Below are 20,247 nucleotides of genomic sequence, written 5' to 3' on the forward strand. Positions count from 1 at the left end.
TTTAAGAGAGGTAGGGCGCTTTGACTCACTTTTACTGTGTAAAAGAGAGAAAACTATTGCATGACTCATTCATAACTCAATCACAAGGGCCACATGGGAGTTTCGTTTGACACATACAAATTAATTGAACTTCTATCAGAGGGCCGTTACTTGCGATTTTATGATTAACTTCAGCATAGCCTACATTAAATGTCCATGTTAGACTACATGTAATTAAAATTAATTACCATATAAGCAATTACATATTAGGAGATACAAATTAATTACACATTTGTTATATTAACATATAGGTAATGCCTATACATAATACATTGAAGACTATTGTAATATAATATTTGACCAAAAGTTGTTAACTGCACTAGGCCGACTATTATTATATATATGTTCTGGTAACACTTAACAGTAAGGTCAACGTGAACTAACAAGTAACAAATAGTCTACTTTTACAATGCTTATCAAATATACTCAAATTATTATTTTTTAATTATAAATGGTTTATGTTAATATTAGTTAATGCATTATGAACTAACATAAACAAATATAAGTTAACATTAACCAAGATTAACATATGCTGAGAAATATATTGTTAATTGTTAGTTCATGGTGCCCAGGGTTGGGGAGTAACAGAATACATGTAACGGGATTACGTATTTAAAATACAAAATATAAGTAACTGTATTCCACAACTTTTACAATTTAAATAATTGGTAATTGGAATACAGTTACATTCAAGAAGTATTTTTATTACTGAAGAGATTACTTTGTATTTTATTGTCTTTTGTTTCATTTAATATTTAGTCCTTTCAGATGGGAAACATTTATACATATAAATGATCCAAAGTGCATTTGAACAGCAGTGAAACACTTTATGATGATGTGTTACATTCATACGAGCAGACAGAGAAGTACGTTTGAAGTTTGGAGCAGAAGAAATAATAATAAACCTTGTGTAAATTGTCAGCCTTACGCTAAGCTAAAATGCTATTTCTAGCCATTTTACATGCACATGTTACCAGACACAATCATATTCTTGATAATAGTTTTATTGTTTTCCTGTAAAAATATCTAAAAATCCTTAAAACAAGATCAATTTGATTTATCTTGTTTTACAAACAACACTGCATAAGATATTTATGTTTTTCAGAGAATATATATTTAACATGTGTATTTTGTCTTACTGTACTGGGAGAGTTTTTCTAGTCAAAACATTTGAAAAAAATCTACCAGTGCTGAAGAAGTAATCCAAAGTATTTAGATGACGTTACTGACCTTGAGTAATCTAATGGAATAAGTCACAAAACAACATTTTACAGCATATATTCTGTAATTTGTAATGGAATACATTTCAAAAGAAACCCTCCCAACCCTGATGTTGCCTAATGCATTAACTAAACCACTGTCATCGGCCTCATCCAGGATGACGAGGTGTCTGCATACAGAAGGGAGGTTGAACAGCTGGCTGTCTGGTGCAGTCAAAACAACCTGGAGCTGAACACGCTCAAAACGGTGGAGATGATTGTGGACTTTAGGAGGAACACCCCAACATTGTCCCCCCTCATCATTCTGAACAGGACTGTGGCAGCAGTGGAGTCATTCAGGTTCCTGGGCACTACCATCTCACAGGACCTGAAGTGGGAGACCCACATTGACTCATTGTGATAAAGGCCCAGCAGAGGTTGTAATTCCTTCGCCAGCTGAGGAAGTTCAACCCGCCACAGGCGCTGCTGATACAGTTCTACACAGCAGTCACTGAGTCTGTCCACTGCACTTCAGTCACTGTCTGGTTTGGTTCAGCTATGAAATCAGACGACTACAGAGGACAGTTCAGACTGCTGAGAGGATTATTGGTTGTCCCCTGCCCCCCCTTCAAGAACTATACACTTCCAGAGTGAGGAAAAAGGCTGGTAAAATCACTCTGGACCCCACTCACCCAGCCCACTACCTTTTTGAACTGTTGCCTTCTGGCCGACGCTTCAGAGCTCTGAGCACCAGAAACGTCAGGCACAGGAACCGTATTTATCCCTCAGGCTATCCATCTCATGAACAGTTAAATTGCCCCATTGAGCAATAATTATGTGCAATACACAGTTTAATTCCATTTATATTATCCAACATATCCACTTCTGCCATTACATACATTGCACTGTACATAATATACTGTATTTTTTGTTCTTTATATAACAGATTTGTACTACGTGTGTGTATGTATGAAGGTGAGTGTATGTACGTATAATTTTTTATTTTTATTATTCTTTTTTTTTTATTTTTTATAATCTGTCTTGCTGCTGTTTTTGTATTGTTTGTATTGTTGTACACTGGAAGCTCCAGTCACCAAGATAAGTTCTTTGTATGTGTAAGCATACTTGGCAATAAAGCTGATTCTGATTCTAAAGTTAACAAATACAACCTTATTTTAAATGGTTACCGACTTTCTAATCAAAACAATGCATGCAAACCGAAATTATAGTAGTTAACAAGATTTCTAAAAGAATATTTCAGCTCTGTAGGTCCACACAATGCAAGTGAATGGTGGTCAGAACTTTGAAGCTCCAAAAATCACATAAAGGCAGCATAAAAGTAATCCATACCACTACAGTAGTTTTCTGAAGCAATGCGATCACTGTGGGTGAGAAACAGATCAATATTTCTTTTTTTTTATACCATAAATCTCTAGGTTCACTTTCAGAATGTGAAAGTGGAGATTTATAGTAAAAAAGGTTTTAAATATTGATCTGTTTCTTACCCACACCTATCATATCACGTCTGAAGATATAGATTTAACCACTGGAGTCTAATGGATTACTTTTATACTGCTTTTAGAAGCTTTAAAATGTCTAGTCACCATTCACTTGCGTTGTCTGGACCTACAGAGCTGAAACATTCTTCAGCAGAAGAAAGTCATACTCATCGGAGATGACATGAGGGTGAGTAAATGATGACAGAATTATCATTATTGGGTGAACCATCCCTTTAAATAGATTAAGGGATTATTCAACTGCACCAACATATCCAATTGTTTTATTAAACTTAACTCTATAAATGATACAATCATTATTTAACCAGGTTGAACTGTATTAAATGCAACTCTCGTTTTTATAACTAAATCAACTAATTATAAAGCAGAATACAATCAGGTTGAAATTGACTAAATACAACAGTCTTATTATAATGAATTTGACTAACTACCTATAACGAAGCACAGCCAGGCTTGACAGTGTTAAACACAAGTGTTAAGTTATTCTGACTACAAATAACTATTATGAAGCACACAGCCAGGTTGATCTCTACTAAGAACAACTTTAGTTATTCAAACTAAAAACAACCTACTACAATAAAACATATCTAGCTTTTTTATGCTTAACTATAATGAAGCATTTGGCCCTATAATTAAACAAGTCTGAACATGTGTGTTAAGGGTTGTTATTAAGCCTTGTCTGGGCTGTACATTTTTGATTATACAGTTTTGAGGTTAATTTCGCTCATTTATATTTAAGACAAATTCCCAGGACTGGTAACACAGCATGTTCTCAGGGTTTGTATGAAGTAAGACCTTGTGTACAGCACCACCTTGTGGTGACTGACAAGTGTTGCAATTTTGAATCATTAATTGTATAATTAATAGATGGATTTATTTTTGGCAAATAGGTGCATCTTGTGCATTTTAAGAGAAAATACAGGGTAAGGTTGAATAAAATTCAAAGAAACTAATGGCTGCTAAATGACATTCCACCCTTTGACATTGCCTTTTGAAAAAGAGGCATCTTTCAAAATTTTATTTAAGGAGAAAAGTAACATTTAGAAAAAAGTGAGAAAGTAACAAAAATAACTGGGGAATAAATTAATGTATCAACAACCGTTTAATGAGTTAAACAGCATTTGTGCTTTAATCTTTGGGACATCCACGGTGTATAAACATGGGTGTAACGGATGACAGTTTAAAAATGGATGGTTTATGTTCAAAGCCAATGAAATCAAGTACCGCATGAACTGTCAGTTTGCATGATGACATGTACTTCTTGATTTTGACACAACGAGAAAGAGGGACTTTGATAGAAAACGTTGTGGTGGTAAACACTCAAATCTGAGCTGTGAGACAGATATGAATATCAAAGAACTGATCTTAGAAAAGTGTACATCTGAGAAAGAATCATTTGTCATCGCATCTTGCCAAACACGAAGGCACAAAGTGACAACTCATTTCCTCCTGCGGGGGCTCTTTTCTGAGTCCAACTTCATGTCCTCTGTGTTGTCCTTCCTGTTGCCCCGGTTGGATGTGGGCTCTCTGGGTTTCTTAGTCTTGTGATCAGCTGTAGCTGCTTTGGGCTTTCGGCCTCCTAAAGCCCAGGAGAAGGTGGATTTGATGAGGAAGATACCGACTAAAGTAGCCAACAGAGTTGAAAGCAGCAGGGGCCCCGAGAGGCCTTTCAGGTGGCCCCGAATGTGGCTCAGGGCTTTGGATACAGGCGTGTCTGAACTAGGCTGAACTGGGAACTTTTCCTACACACAAACAGAGACACATTTTAACCAGCACTGGAACATTCACCATATATGCAATCATTCAGTCATTAAGCTTCCTAAAGATAGCGTCATAAGATTAGTTTTGCAATTCCTTTTGTTTTAAAAGCAGTATTAAAGTGTTAAAGGATGGTTCACCCAGAAATGACAATTCTCTCATCATTTACTCACCCTCATACCATCCCAGATGTTCTTTCTTCTGCTGAACACAAATGAAGAATTTAGAAGAATATTTCAGCTCTGTAAGTCCATTCAAATGCAAGTGAATGGTGGGCAAAAATCGAAAAAGGTCCAAAAGACAGATAAAAGCAACATAAAAGTAATCAATATGACTTCAGTGGTTTAATACATATCTTCAAAAGCAAAATAATAGGTGTTTGGGAAAGAAACAGGTCAATATTTTAGTCCTTTTTTAATACAGATCTCCACATTCACATCTGAAAGTGTGCTTGATGGTAAAAAAAGGACTTAAACATTGATCCATTTCTCACCCACACCCATCATATCGCTTCTGAACACAGATTTCAATCACTGAAGTCATATGGATTACTTTTATACTTAATTTATGTGCTTATTGGACCTTCGAAGTTCAGGCCACCATTCACTTGCATTGTATGGACCTACAGAGCTGAAATATTCTTCTAAAAATCTTCATTTGGTGTTCAGCAGAAGAAAGTCATACACATTGGGATGGCATGAGGGTGAGTAAATGAGAGAATTTAAATTTTTGGGTGAACTATCCCTTTAAGGCAGATGTTTTAAGTGTCTCAGAGTTCATTCAATAGCAAAAACAAAAAAAAAACAAACAGAATGTAATTCTGTTCACTTCAATGAATGAATTAATGATTCAATTGTTAATTTGACATAATTAAATGTAAAAAGTCCCGCCATGGCATTTGCTCAAGTATTAAAACGCTTTAGGAAAATTATATGTAGGTAAATATTGCAGTTTATTAATATATATTGTTATGCTGGTGCGTAATAAATAAAAATCATTAAATCATTTGTTCATTTATTGGAAAACATGCCTGGATAATTTAACCCTTTTTGGTGCATTTTACTTCTTTATACAGTTGAATCTTTTGGCTACTTTGGCTGTTTGTTAAAAACATAGTATTTTTTTTTTAGAGAAAATGGATACTGTAAATAGATATATCAAATATACAAAGCTGAAAAATCATATTTTTAGCTACAGTAAATCACGTGGTCCTAATATCAACTTTCATTTACAACAAATATGCAAAGGTATAATATCCCATGCAAACATATTAGTCTGTTTTGAGTTTCCTAACCATTACTTTGGAAAACTGGTTTCTGTTTTCAATGGAGGAAAACTGATCTAGTGTGGATGAGGCGCATAAATTAATGATATTAATAAATTGTTTTATCCACTTTTTCTCCCGAAATTTTGGAATACCCAATTACAAGGTCCTCGTGGTGGCATGGATACTCCACTCAATCCGGGTGGCGGAGGACAAGTCTCAGTTGTGTCTGCTTCTGATATGGTCAATCCGCGCATTTTTTCACATGGCTCATTGTGCATGACACCGCGGAGACTCATAGCATGTGGAGGATCGTGCTACTCTCCACGATCCACACACAACTTGCCACACGCCCCATTGAGAGCAAGAACCACTAATCATGACCACAAGGAGGTTACCCCATATGACTCTACCCTCCCTAGCAACCGGGCCAATTTGGTTGCTTAGGAGACCTCGCTAGATTCACTCGGCACACCCTGGATTCGAACTTGCGACTCCAGGGGTGACAGTCAGTGTCAATACTCGCCGAGCTACTCAGGTCCCCTATTAATGCATTTTCTAATGAAAACTTATTAGTGTGGACGTGGCCTAAAATAACACATCATAAAAACAACAGGACAGTATATTCCAAAGTCTTAATTTACCTTCAGACCAGACTCCTCTAACATTTTTTCTAGTATGGAGTCACCAAGGTTTACAACGGGAAGAAAATTCTCTGTGTACTTCCTCTTCCACCAGGCCTGCCGATGGGACCTTCCAAAAACAACAATCAGTAGAGTAAAACAGAGCAGATTCAGACTGTAATGTCATTTCTGTTCTGGATTTCAGTAACTGAAATATGGATGACATACAAATGAGACAATCTTATTTTCATGTCGTCTGTCACATGATTACCTAATGCCAGTCTCAAAATGACTGCTTAGAGGGAACTTCTACACAAACGGTCACTTTTTTTATCTTTAAAGGTTTACTTGCACCAATCAATAATCAGTCAACACTGTATGATCTGCTTTATTTAAAAAAAAGTTTTAGAACAACAGCATGACTAATGGAACAATGCATCCATTCTAATGGAGACAGTTCAATTATCTTTCCATTTGCAAAACAATACAATACTCACAAAATAAAAGTACAAATCTAAAATCACAATACAATTATGTGGAATATGTGGAAGTGGGTGTTGAGTAGAGGAATAAAAGCTTACTTGTCTTCTGCAGGGTCTGTGAAGTGGTAGTTGTAAAGCGTGGCTTTTATGAGGGCTGGTGGTTTCTGACTGAAGGGGTACAGCGTTTCATCTATCTGAAGCAGACTAACCACTAGAGAGTGAGAGAGAGACAGACAAAGGGACACTTAAAAGGAATAGTTCACCCAAAAATTATAATTCTCTGATCACTTAGTCACCCTTATGCAGTCTCAAACTTACAAATTAAGATATTTTGATGAAAATATGATGGGAATATATCCATACAGTGCAAACCAATGGGAACAAACACTTATTAGCTCCATAAAGGACATAAAAGCAGCATTAAAGTAATCCATATGACTCAAGTGGTTTAATTCATGTCTTCTGAAGAAATACGATCGGTATAGAGTGAGAAAGAGACCAAAATGTAACTCCTTTTTCACTATAAATCTTGACATCTGCACTGTGCTTGAATCGATCATGATTTGAAGCTCAGTTACACACTGTGCATGTGCCAAGCGCGAGGAAGTGTAATCGAACTTAAAATCGTGATCCTGCTTCAGTAGACATGGATTAAACCACTTGAGCCATATGGATTACCTTTAAGCTGCCTTTATATCTTTTTGGAGCTTGGCAGTGTTGGTCACCATTGACTTGCATTGTATGGATATATTTCACATCATATCTCCATCAAAATATCACTGTGATTAGCAGAAGACAGAAAATAATTTGTGTTTGAGACCACATAAGGGTGAGAATATGAGATACATTTTTTGGGGTGGAAGTTTTTCATTAATAAATGCTTTTAATAAAATAGTGAACTATAAATAATTACATAGTTGAATAATTAAACATTACACATTAATAATAATAATAATTGTAAAAAAATTTTAACTTTGCAACTCATATTAAGGGTAACCTACTAAAGATTGATGATTAATCAATAACTTAACAAAAAAATATTATTTTCTAATAGGTTTATAAAGTTCATTAGAATAGTGACCGCTGCCATGGTTGCTCACCCTCAGGTTTGCCCTGTAGGAGCCGCTGTACAAGACCTGTAAACCAGGGGCTTTGATCATGCCCACCCTGAGCAGCCTGCCACATTAGCCACTCCAGCCGTGGCTGATGGGGTCCAGCTATGGGCGGGGCTACATTCACACTTCCTATCTTATACATGAGGTCTATTTCCTAAACAGGATGAGAACACAGAAGAGTGCATTGAGAACCACATTGGACCTTTTCTTTTAATTAATTTAAATGGAAGTAATGCTTTTTATTTACTCAGAATGTAAAAAAGTGATTAGGATAGTTGTAACAGGACAACGTTTTCCATTTTCATCTTACATTCCATGTCAGGCCGTCATAGCTGCCCTCTAAAATGATCTCAGGCCTGCCCAAAGCAGATGTCATTCTGTGCTGGATGCCATAGGCCCCGACCAACTGGAACCTCTCCACAGCACTGTAAGTATCTCTCACTTCAGGCAGCAGTGATATTCCAGTCATGGCTGCATACGGAACCTAGAGCCAGAGGAAACACAAACCCCGATTTGCTTGACAATCCAAAACACAATACAAGTACCTAGTAATTAGCATTCTCATTCCTTAAAGATCACATGAAGATATTTTATTCTATCAAGGTAAAATACATGGACAGTTTCATGAAATTGGACAAATTCTGATCACATATGCTGCATCTGAATATCCATACTATATAGTATGCCAGTGGAGTAGTGTGTCTGAATCCTCAGTACTCATGAACCAGTAAGGGAGAAAAACCCAGTTGATCGGACCCATTTTCTATTAGGTGTTTTTAACTACTATGTACGAGTTGTTGCATTGTACTTATATTTAAAGTACCTGCACTTAATTACAAATTATTGTTAGGTGCAGCCCTATTCAGTGCCGGCCATGCTCTATCACGGCCTGGCCACGCCCTCCTCCTTGTCACAGCATCCTTCATCCAATACAGTACATACTCTGACAGTACGTGGTTTAGGACACAAGAATAATTTTTGCTTGCCAATTATTGTAGAAGAACATTTCAGATTAACCTCTGAACAGCATGCAAAAATGAAATGGGATTGACAAGGCTCTACTTGTCTAAAAGGGCAGGTCTTTGACAGAATAAGCTGTGATGTGGATCATACCTGTTGCTGTTTAGACAAACATCTAGCTACGCAAGAATAAACGGGTAACTTACTACACTGAGGGTGAATACGCCTATAGAGGCTGCCATAATAACTGCCCACTGGATGAGGGACCAAAGCTTGCCGAGAACGCCTCGTGTGCACACACACCTGTCAGAGGAAATACAACTGAGATTAGAGGTAATTAGTGGCTTGCTTCCTGTCAATTTAGTCATTGGTTATGGGGTGATCACAGCTAAAAGGTGTGATCTTCTTGTAAACAAAAATCATATTCTCATAAACATTTCAGATAATCACTTAATATTACAGTTATAGTTTGCAAACTTACTTTAGCATGGCTGCTACTGCTTCCCAAGTGAAAGACAACACACCAACCCAAATAGTGGGCACATGAACAAACTGCATGAACTCCTCAAACTCCTTTCGAGTGAAATCTGAAAGAAAGGTCATGAAATACCATGAGCTGTTGGTGGGTATGGTTTTTCCTGGTTAAGCTTTTGATTGGGAGTATTAAAACTCAAACTATCACAAAAAGGGTCATTTTGCAGGTCTAGTCAATGGTTTGAAAATATCTGATGCTTTGTCAAATTCGAATCAAGACATTTTAGTTACAGAAATCAGGTACAGACATGCATAGACCTGGTGAACTTATAGCATCACATATGAAGCTCACTCACCTATTGTGGATGTCAAAGTCTTTTGTCCCCAATTAATCTGCAGTTTGAAAAGTTTAACTTCACTGTATAAGATCAAGGCGTACACGGCCATCTCTACCAGCAACACCAAGAGAGAGACCAAAGACCAAAGTGTCCAGCCTGCAAACCACAAACACAGAGTAAAAAAAAAAAAAGAAAGGCTTATAAACGTTGGGAACACCACACAATATACCGATAAGCACCAGAACTAACATGGTGCTGGCAGGTTTTTTCTTCTTTTTTTTCCTCTTTGGTCTGATCATAAGTGGAAATCTGTGACTGCGCTGTCAAAAGTGACTGTTAATAAATGCATAAAAACAGAAGTCATACTGAGAGTTTGAGGACATACTCCGGGTTTTCTTCTTTTTCTTTGGAGCAGCACTAGAGGTGAAGTGATCATCATCCAATAATGAGAAGCTCAGAGCGATGCTCAGCAGATTTAGAAGACTGCAGTTGCCTGTTAGGATGTGACAGAGCTGGAGAAAAATCTGAAGAAACAGTAAAAAAAAAAAAAAAAGGAAAAAAGGCAGATAGGTGAAAAGAGCAAGTCTTGCATAAGAACACATACACTCAACATTAAAAGATTATTCCAGGTTGAAAAATAACAAAATTATCCTTTTAGAGGTAGGGGTTCTCAATGTACCGAAAACAGCCCATTGTTTTTGTGCATATCATGCTAAAGTTACTGGATTTTTGCAGTTCTCCATTTTCTTCTGTTCTCGACAAAATCTCAAAGATGCTGACGAAAGAGCTCAACTTTTATTGGATCTGGTGCATTCTTTTAACAAAGAACTCAAATTTCAACTCACCAATCACTCCACCATACAAATAAGGTTAAATGAGGTCCATCAGATTTAAGCGGGTATAAACAAAAGTGTCTGGAAGCGTATTAATCAATCCATCCCTTCATATGTGTGATGATGTGTTTAACTTAATTGAATGATTAATTAAACAATTGATTAGAACAAGACATGGATTGTTCATTTATTGATGTACAACAGGGTTGCAGAAATTATCAGTATATAAGAGGCAAGAAGAACGTTAGGATAATGTTAGTACAATGTTCTCCAAACCTACAAGGAAAGTTCGATTTCTGGAAAAACAATTGTTTTGGAGATCTCTGGTCTGATTGGTTAAACGGCTTGGTTCTACACTATAACAGCGACATCCAGAGGTGAAATAAAAACAATCACATAGGGATTTACTGCATCTAAATCTTTCATCATTGACACTATTCATAAAAAAAATTATTTTCACCATCAAATTTATCAGTGTCTGTAAAATCCACTCTCCGTCAACCTCTAATATGCATGCAAACAAATAGAGTAATATACATAACAAACCTGAATATAAAAGCCAAACAGTCTCAAACGGCGAATGGGAGCGAAGAACGTTAGAAGAGGAACTACAATCTCACACTGCAACAGAGCCACTGCTCCAAATCTCAACAACCAAGCAGGGAGCTGATGGGCGTGCCAGGCCAAAGGGGTGGGACTTATCTGGTTCTCAAAATGATGACTCAGAGCTGCAAGAGATTGCTTGATAAGTTTTCAAAACACGGTACTATAAAGGAGTCATTTTTTTCCACAGCTGATTTATGGTTCATGACTATGTTCACCATTACTTCATGGAAAATCTAATTATTATATAAAAAATATAATGTGGTACAACTAGTTAATCAACACATACCTTTTATAGCTACTTTGTTTATTTAGTGCTTAACTCATCTGTCACAAAAATGTAATGTCTTTGAATCGTCCTCATTTAAGGGCTTTGCGATATGTGATTGAGATTCATTTGATCAGATAATCAGCATATCATGTAATTACTTAATTTTAATCGTTGACAGCTCTAATACATTTACGTAACAAAACATTTCAAAAGCCAAATGAATGCATGATGAACATAAATCCACTTTTCTAGCTTATAGTATATCTGAACAACAACAGAATGCATTAAGTACAAATAATATAAAGTACCTGAGAGACTCCACCAGGCAGGGTCGCCACTGGCCAGCTTACTTGCACCTGTGCAGAAGGTGAGCCGGAACAACAGCCAGCGGGTCAACCAAAAGGTCACAGGGTCATGGTACCTATAAGAGGAGCGACCCCGTAGCAGACCAAAAGGAGCAACAAGCACAGCCAGAAACCCCGCCTCCAACAGCAGCATATCCCTAGAAGACGATAATAAAATCACAATAATCACAATAGGTGTATAGACAATGGATACATTTGTATTGCACATCTTTAAAGTTGAACGGTTTAAATTCTGGTTTTAACTTGCTAGACATTAAAGCACTGAAACAAAGTGGGTTAAAAGTGCTTAAAATTATTAAAGCAGTCTGTAAATACTAGTTTGTTATTTCTAAGCTGCCAATGTTGGATACAAATGAAACAAATTCCACTAAGAATTGGTTTTAGTGTTGACACCAAATGAAAATTAATGGGCAGAAAATGCAGTAAGCTTTGTGGCCAGCCTTCCTTCTCTCTCGCATAAACATTCTACACATAGCCATACTTAAACTCTCTGTTGCAGAACATTTGACTTGCAAATGCTCCAGTTATTGGGTTTAACAACGATGGCACAGTAAACAACAAATGGTCATGCAGTGTCGGTTTTAGCGAGCGAGACATGCAAGTTGTGATGTATGTAATAAATTGTCTTACCATTCAGAGCGGAGGAAGTCCCCTCCAACCTAGAAAACAAAATAACCGATTACTCATTTTGATTTATGGAGCCACAGAGGTCATAAAAGGCTTTTGACATTGCAGCCAATGTTCTAAGGAAGTGCTTAACATTGGGGCTAGTGGTATCATGTACTTAAAATAGGTTTTCATACATCACTAGGTGGGTTTCCATCCAACTGTTTTTTTTGTGCATTTTGAAATTGCGCATAAGAAACCCTGAATGGAAGTGCTTGATATGCGAATAAACTTTCTAAATTCGCTAAAATGTAATGCGCTATGTGTTATGTGTGCACGATAGCTTGATGCGACTAGCCCACCGAAAGGTCCGACCTTGGCACACAATTCTTTGAACATTTTGCTTGTCATTCAGAAGTGTTTAACCCACAGATGGTCAATAAAGTGGGTCCTCACAATCCGCCAGAACAGTTTTGAGAGCGGGCTCTCCCAGGTATGTGGAGACTGGCGGTGTGTGGGCATCGCAGCTATTTCAGCCCACATTAGATATTAGATAACAGATATTACACTTATTCTGCTGTGTCTCGTGGATGCATTTAATAAAATTAGATAATTGCTCCAATCTTGCAAATAAAACAGTCCCCAAAGCAGGGAGAGGCCATTCAGCTGCTCCATCATGATAATGCACAGTATGTAGTGGATAAAAATGTGTAACAATTTGTATTTTCTTAAGTCACATTTTTAGAAATGCACTTAAATGCTAAACATTTCAGATGGAAACCCAGCAAGTGTTGACTAAATAGGTCTAAAGCAGGGGTGGGCAACTATTTTTGTAAAGGGACAACATCAGGCTTTTAGTGCATAGGGGGCCATATTGTATTCCTTTTGAGATACAATTGTGGCAGGGCGGAGGGCGGGGTCGTGATTATACACACCCTGTCCCTTATATGGATAATCAAGCCTCCGAGAGGAATAAAGGCTGACTGCAGAGGATAGTGGGGGAGAGAGAGATAGTTTACGGACATGTCCGTCATGTGTGTTTGTTTCAGTTTATAATTAAAATATTATTTATATTGAACAGCCGGTTCTCGCCGCCTCCTTTCCATTGAACTTCTTTACAACAATGTTCTGCATTTATTAATTTTTTTAAGCCCAGAAATAGTGTACTCAATTTTTGAAGTGTATGTGACTAATGGGACTATTCTGCAATTGCCGAAAGTATTGTATTGCTCTACAAAAGGTAAATACTTTTCTATCAGGCATTAAACAACTGAATAAATGCTGAGCTTATTATAAATTAATTAAATTACCATCTCTACTTCCCTGTTCATTTATTCTTCAATTTAACACTCTTTATACCAGGGGTCTGTTTTAATAAAAAAACTACTAGAAATTATAGAACTTTATGCGATGTCACAAAGTGACACATAAAAAGCAAATTTACTTATTTCATTCTCAAAACATTACCCATTTACACACTAAAAGGGTCATTTTGCAGGTCTTGTCAATGGTTTCACTTTCCATCCAGCACAAAACTGAATAAAACAGGCTGCATGGCTATGATAAATGATTAATATACAGGTGCGAGGGGACTTACATATACATATTAGTCTCTCCCTTGCTTTTGCTCACATGTCAATGATGCCGAGATCTACTTTTATATTTAATTTCATCACTGAGAATGTTTACCTGCAAACTTAGTAGCACCAAACATCACAAGCAGCCTCAAGAATGGACATAGAGTAGCCGTATAACACTTTTCCTTGAGCAGAATATTGCACTAGAGATCGACAAGTTTGTTCAAAGGGGATAGCGAGAGCTAGAAAGAGCATGCATGGTTGCCAGATTTCACAAAATAAGTATAACATTAGCCAGAATATTTCCAATTTGCGCAAGTATAAATCTCAAATTTGGGGTGTTGTGTCTCTTATCTGGCATCCTTGAGCATGCTAAACAATTGTGGAGGTAAATTAGGTCCCAATGCAAGACAACTGAAATATCCAATGAATAAAAAAAAAAAAATGCTTTTAGGATAAATGATCCACGGGCAACATCAAACCATGTGGAGGGCTGGATCCAGCCCACGGGCCGTAAGTTGCCCAGGTCTGATCTAAAGGAAGCTCTGTATAATTAGAGCAAGTGGAAAATTAAATCATAAACACAGGAGCAGGTGAGAGAATTGTCAAAATACTTGCATTATAGAGTGAGAGGTATAGGGCCCACAGGCAGAGGTAGATGAGACTGTCTCTCAGTGGCCCCAGTAGCACAGCACCCAGGCCTAGCACCACCCCGAGCAGGCAGATGAGCTCCAGGGCTTGCTGGGGCTCCAGACCCAGAGATGGGCCCAACCACAGCAGGGACGGGAAGGCCTGAAGCTGTTCCAGCAGGGGCCGCTGCACCCGGGGCATCAGCAGGCGGACGGGGACAATGCCGTCATCTCCATACAAACCTGTCCAGAGAAGGGCACAAGCAGAGACTTAAGTCAATATAAAATTACTTTTGACCCAATTTACTTTCTAAATACAAGTTTGTCTTTGTAATCATTCAACAATAAAATCTGAATCACATTCAAACCTGGTAGCATTATGGTATTTAATGCCCACATTTCACAATCTACAGTGTGTTACACATTTGCATGAGCACTGAAAAAATTTATTACATTTTCTTTTTTATATCCTCACTTCATTAAATCTCAGGTCATCACTACAATAATAAAGTCAACATGAAGTCACATTTTACTTCCATAATATGGCATTTTTCCAAGTGAGAGTGAAAATTAGGGCAGGACTGCCCTAACAAAACAGGACTGAACAAAACACAAACACATCCTGTGACTTTTAATGCCTCCAAACTGGTGCAGAACAGACACCAGATGTCCTAGCTGTGTAGAATATAGGGATGGCACCTATCTGATAACTGGATCGGTATGGGGTCCGATACTGCCGTTTTTATCCAGATCGGGTATCTGTCAAGCTCAAAAAATTACATAACCTCAAATCACCATTAAATTAGTCCATATACTGTAACTTGTGCATTTTATGCAGGTTCTTACACTCATCCAAAAGCTTTGTGAAACAATAAATATGAAGCAAAAGGCTGTTTAATAATAAATATACAATCAGCATGCGCAGCCAAGTAGTCTCTGGTTTCTGGCACGCTTTACTGAACGAGTGCCGCTCTGCCGACACACACACACACACACGCTCAGAGGCTCGTGATGCCCTCCTCAGCGCAAAATGTGGTTGCTCAACACAAACTCTATCTCAGATGTAGATGATCGATAGTTCGGTCCACCTATAACATGCACTGAGAACGGCACCGGACAAGCATTTTACAAAATCAAAGTGGATCGGACCGATCCACAGAACACTACTCCAGCCAATCAGAAACAGGGGGTGGTTTTTTGGTCAGCAAACTGAACTATTACTGTTGCTCCCTTGGCAATGCACGTGTTTGAATTTGGGGAGCGGAGCTTCCAAAGGAGCACTGACTTGTTTTGGCAGTTGAGTTAGAATATGAACAGTGTTTCTCAGGAGTCGCTTATTTTATTGTTATATTAGTGTAATATGCAAATGAGAAGCATATTACACTACTGTGAATTAGCCTACAAGACTTCCTGGAGCACTCAGTGACTTTCAAAATAAAAGCCTTAAGAAATAACAACAAACATATTACCAATGTATAGTTAAATTATTATAATTAATAATAATTTATTATTATTATTAGAAATTACTATAAAATAAAATTGGGTTCAAGAATTACTGATAGTTCATGTGTTGGAAGAGAAAAAATATTGTATTGTTCCATCCCTAGTATAATACTGCAAAACCACTGGGTGCACTTAAATACTGCTTTAGGCTACTTGCTAGTAGGGAGTGTACAACTGACATAGTAATGCGAGATCAGGAAAGACTACTTTACTAGGTTAATGAACTTACTTTTAAAGGGAAAGTTCACCCAAAAATAAAAAGTCTCATCATTTACTCACCCTCATGCCATCCCAAATGCGTTTGACTTTCTTCTGCTGAACATAAACAAAGAATTTTGGATGAATATCTAAGCTGCGTAGGTCCATATAATGCAAGTGAATGGTGGCCATAACTTCAAAGCTCCAAAAAAAATATAAAGGCAGCATAAAATTAATCCATACAACTCCAGTGGTTAAATCCATATCATTAGAAGCAATATGATGTGTAAGCGAGAAACATAAATATTGATGTCCTTTCTTTTGCTATAAATCTACACTTTCACTTCCACATTCGTCATGCATATCGCCACCTACTGGGCAGGGAGGAGAGTTTATAGCAAAGAAGGTCTTAAATATAAATTATACAGTACAAACACCAGTTTCTCAACCACACCTATCATATCGCATATGAAGATATAGATCTAACCACTGGAGTCATAAGAATTATTTTTATGCTGCCTTTATATGCTTTTGGAACCTTCAAAGTTCTGGACACCATTCACTTGCAATGTATAACCCTACAGAGGAGAAATATTCTTCAAAAAATATTTATGTTCAGGAGTCAAATACATCTGGGATGGCATGAGGGTGAGACAATGATCAGAGAATTTTGAACTTCACCTTTAGGGTAAATTAACTCTCTCTTAAGTGGACAGCCCACCCAACATGTTAGTCTCCATTCACTTTCATTATATGAAATAAAACAAATGGTGCAATCGAAGTGAGTGGTAACTGGGGATAACATTCTGCCAAACATCATCTTTTGGGTTCCACATAAGGAAGAAAGTCATAAAGGTTTGAAATGACATGAGGGTCAGTGTGACATTTTGGGGTGAACTATCCCTTTACGTTTGCAGGCTGTTGACTGTGGTTGTAAAGTTGAATGTCCACATTTCTGACATGCATGCCACAGCAAGAGTGTGTTAAGTAAGCTGGTTTGGGTTAGAGAACAGTCATTGTATTGTGCCAAGGCCAAAGTATGAATCATAGCTGCTACATAACATTCTCTCTTTGAATAACTCCTTTTGGCAAAAGACCCAGTTCTGCCACAGACGACTCCCCCAGTCACACTGCCTAATGGGATCTTCTGAGTAATCATCAAAAACTCTGAAACATTTGCTATTATTAGAAAATCTTTTCAAAAGGAAGTGAAACTCTATGCCCCTTTGGAAAATACATAGTATAGCAATGCGTAAACCCAGCCAAGTCAAAAGGGAAGAGAACTATTATCTGGTGTGTAAGAGTTTCCTTTTCTGTAGGCTTTATAATCTGCTGATGATCAGCTCTGGGAATAACGAGCTGTGTGTGAAAAATAAACAACACACCTTAAACTTTTCCATGCAGAGTGAGCAAAAAAATTATAATTTTCCAAAGTATCAGATTATAGCTGTATGTGGCAATAAAACATACACTCACTGAGCACTTCATTAGGAACACCAGTACACCTATTTATTTATGCAATTATCTAATCAGCAAATTGTGAGGCAACAATGCAGTGCATAAAATCATGCAAATATGGGTCAGGATCTTCAGTTAATATTCACATCAACCATCAGAATGGGGAAAAAATTTGATCTCAGAGATTTCGACCTTTGCATGATTGTTGGTGCCATACAGACTGATTTTAGGATTTCTGTAACTGCTGATCTCCTGGGATTTTCACGCACAACAGTCTCTAGAGTTTACTCAGAATGGTGTCAAAAAAAATTTATAAACATCCAGTGCCGTTCTGCAGATGGAAACACATGGTTGATGAGGTCAACAGAGAATGGCCAGACTAGTTCGAAAGGATACGGTAACTGAGATAACAATTGTAGTTAGCAGAAAAAACTCAGAATCGGCAACAGGTCGAACCTTGAATTGGATGGGCTACACAACAAAAGACAATGTCGGGCACTTTATTAGGACCATAGTTTCCTAATAAAGTGCTCAGTGAGTGTATACTGCCCCATTGAAATCAAGTGAAACATCTATCAAACCAAAACCTTAACCTATGGTTAAACTAAACCTGTCCACATATGTGCAATTGTTGGCTGATTTTTATAGCAGCCATACATAATAAAATAAAAATTAAAAAGGAGGAAAGAGATCTGCTTTATAAAGGTAGACTGATATATCATTTTTACAGTCGGTGCCGACAGTTGCTTTTTGGCACTAGGGTCTATCAGTAAATATCAGTAAAAATCTGACCATAGTTCATTTTGTAATTTCAAAATAAGAGCCCTGAGTGCGTTTTGGTCTTTTTTTTATACTTAAAAGTCCCACGTTATGCCCTAAATCATCATTTAATTCCTGGTTATTATTAGTATTTTATTGAAAACAAAACTGCATCTGGGATTGTATTCCTTTTGGACTCTTTGTCTTTGCTGCATAGTAAAAATAAAAGGATAATTGTTTTTTTTCGACATACTTAATATAGATTTTAAAACTATCGGCCGATTAATCCGTTATCATATTTGCAAAATCCACTATTAGTCAACCTCTAATGCTTTATGTAACACATTTGGGCTTGCCCTTGATTAAGTGCATATTCTTCAGTGTATGAGTCATAGTGGTAAGATACAATATGAGAGCTTAAACTGAGGAAGCAGCAACTGTGTTGCCAAATTAGCTTTTGAATGGGTTCATTGTACTGGCACTCAGAATAGTCTTGAAACAGATAGCATATTTACTCTAAAAACACAAAGTTAATAAAACTATAATATTCTACTTCAATGCACTGTCCACATGGCATATCCATTGGGCACTAGAAAGGGTATGCGGTGCAAAAAGCTCATTGGCCCCTAAAGGAGTGATGACGGGTCACTAGACTGAATATACTCAGCACTATCTGGCGAGGCTCCCGAACATTCAGCACATGTGGTTGCGACCGAATCGAATCTTTGTTTTTGAACGAATCATTCTCGTTCACGTCCATACATTGACTTCTGCATTATATGCAGTATTTCTGCAGATTTGGAATCGGGTGACCGCATGAACGAGAAGGGGTATGTCGTTCACAGATACGAAGCGAGGAGAATTGTAATAACGGATAATACGACTCGTTTCGAATCGTGCTTTTAAACATCTTTTTCAGTCGAATTACTGATTCAACAACTCACTCTTCACGTTTAAAATGCGCTACTTTTTCGCCAACACAGAAACGGTCACTGAACGAATCAGCGAATACATCGAAACCAATATCTTTTTGGCTAACAGATCCAAAAGACTCGACTCATTGGGATGACTCAAAATAGCCACCACCTAGCAGGTACTCGGCGAGCCCGCGCGCTTTTCCAAGCAGCTGCGGTTAGGTGCACGAAATTATTTAAACGTTCGAAATAAAAGTTTGAATCTAAAACTGAAACTAAATCAAACGCATCCGATTTGGCGGGTATTAAGATTTGCTTTCGCCAACACGCAACATTCAACACGCAACATTCCACAGCACAGCAGTTCAAATTCAAGCGTAACCATTCATTAGTGCCGCGCCCAGAATCCAATGTCGAAATGCACAATGTACCCCATTCCAACAGAGAGACTTCCCTACCTGGTATCTGGATGTAGATGGATGCAAAAGTACACACGTAAACAACGGCAATGCTCCACAGAAACAACTGTCTGGGGATTTTCGCTTCCCCCATGTTGTCTGATGAGGTGTCACTTGTTTCTGGAGACTCGAGCGGAGATGCTCATTGGGAAAATGAAGCGAAGTGGAGGGTGGAGTTTCAATTTGTAGCTCATGAGTGCACGTGGAGCGAAAGCAGAACAGTGCATAAGCTAACAAGAATTTCTAGATATTAATATTGAACCAAACGTCTGGAATGTGTCTAGTATCAACAATGTTATTATTC

General features: G+C 37.6%; 1 protein-coding gene across 1 annotated transcript; it reads right to left on the minus strand.

The window, feature by feature from the left end:
* Positions 1–3,711: 3,711 nt before the first annotated feature.
* Positions 3,712–20,107, minus strand: lmf2b (lipase maturation factor 2b). The gene is made up of 14 exons (XM_052118609.1): positions 19,944–20,107; positions 14,643–14,896; positions 12,472–12,500; positions 11,785–11,978; positions 11,149–11,330; positions 10,155–10,293; positions 9,788–9,925; positions 9,439–9,544; positions 9,164–9,260; positions 8,308–8,481; positions 7,983–8,151; positions 6,982–7,093; positions 6,422–6,530; positions 3,712–4,497 (listed from the first exon to the last, which is right to left on the minus strand). The coding sequence occupies exons 1-14, from the start codon at positions 20,035–20,037 to the stop codon at positions 4,195–4,197; spliced, it is 2,100 nt and encodes a 699-aa protein (XP_051974569.1). The 5' UTR covers positions 20,038–20,107; the 3' UTR covers positions 3,712–4,194.
* Between the last annotated feature and the right edge of the window lie 140 nt (positions 20,108–20,247).

Source organism: Xyrauchen texanus, chromosome 45 (genome assembly GCF_025860055.1).
Source record: "Xyrauchen texanus isolate HMW12.3.18 chromosome 45, RBS_HiC_50CHRs, whole genome shotgun sequence".
Lineage (NCBI taxonomy): Eukaryota > Metazoa > Chordata > Actinopteri > Cypriniformes > Catostomidae > Xyrauchen > Xyrauchen texanus.

What these genes read in the sequence shown, in the direction of transcription:
- lmf2b (XM_052118609.1), bottom strand. Translation starts at nt 20,037, where the DNA reads ATGGGGGAAGCGAAAATCCCCAGACAGTTGTTTCTGTGGAGCATTGCC. An exon ending in TATACCTCTCACTCTATAAT is followed by an intron (nt 12,501 to 14,642) that starts GCAAGTATTTTG and finishes TTTGTTTTCTAG; the next exon opens with GTTGGAGGGGACTTCCTCCG. An exon ending in GACTTCCTCCGCTCTGAATG is followed by an intron (nt 11,979 to 12,471) that starts GTAAGACAATTT and finishes ATCGTCTTCTAG; the next exon opens with GGATATGCTGCTGTTGGAGG.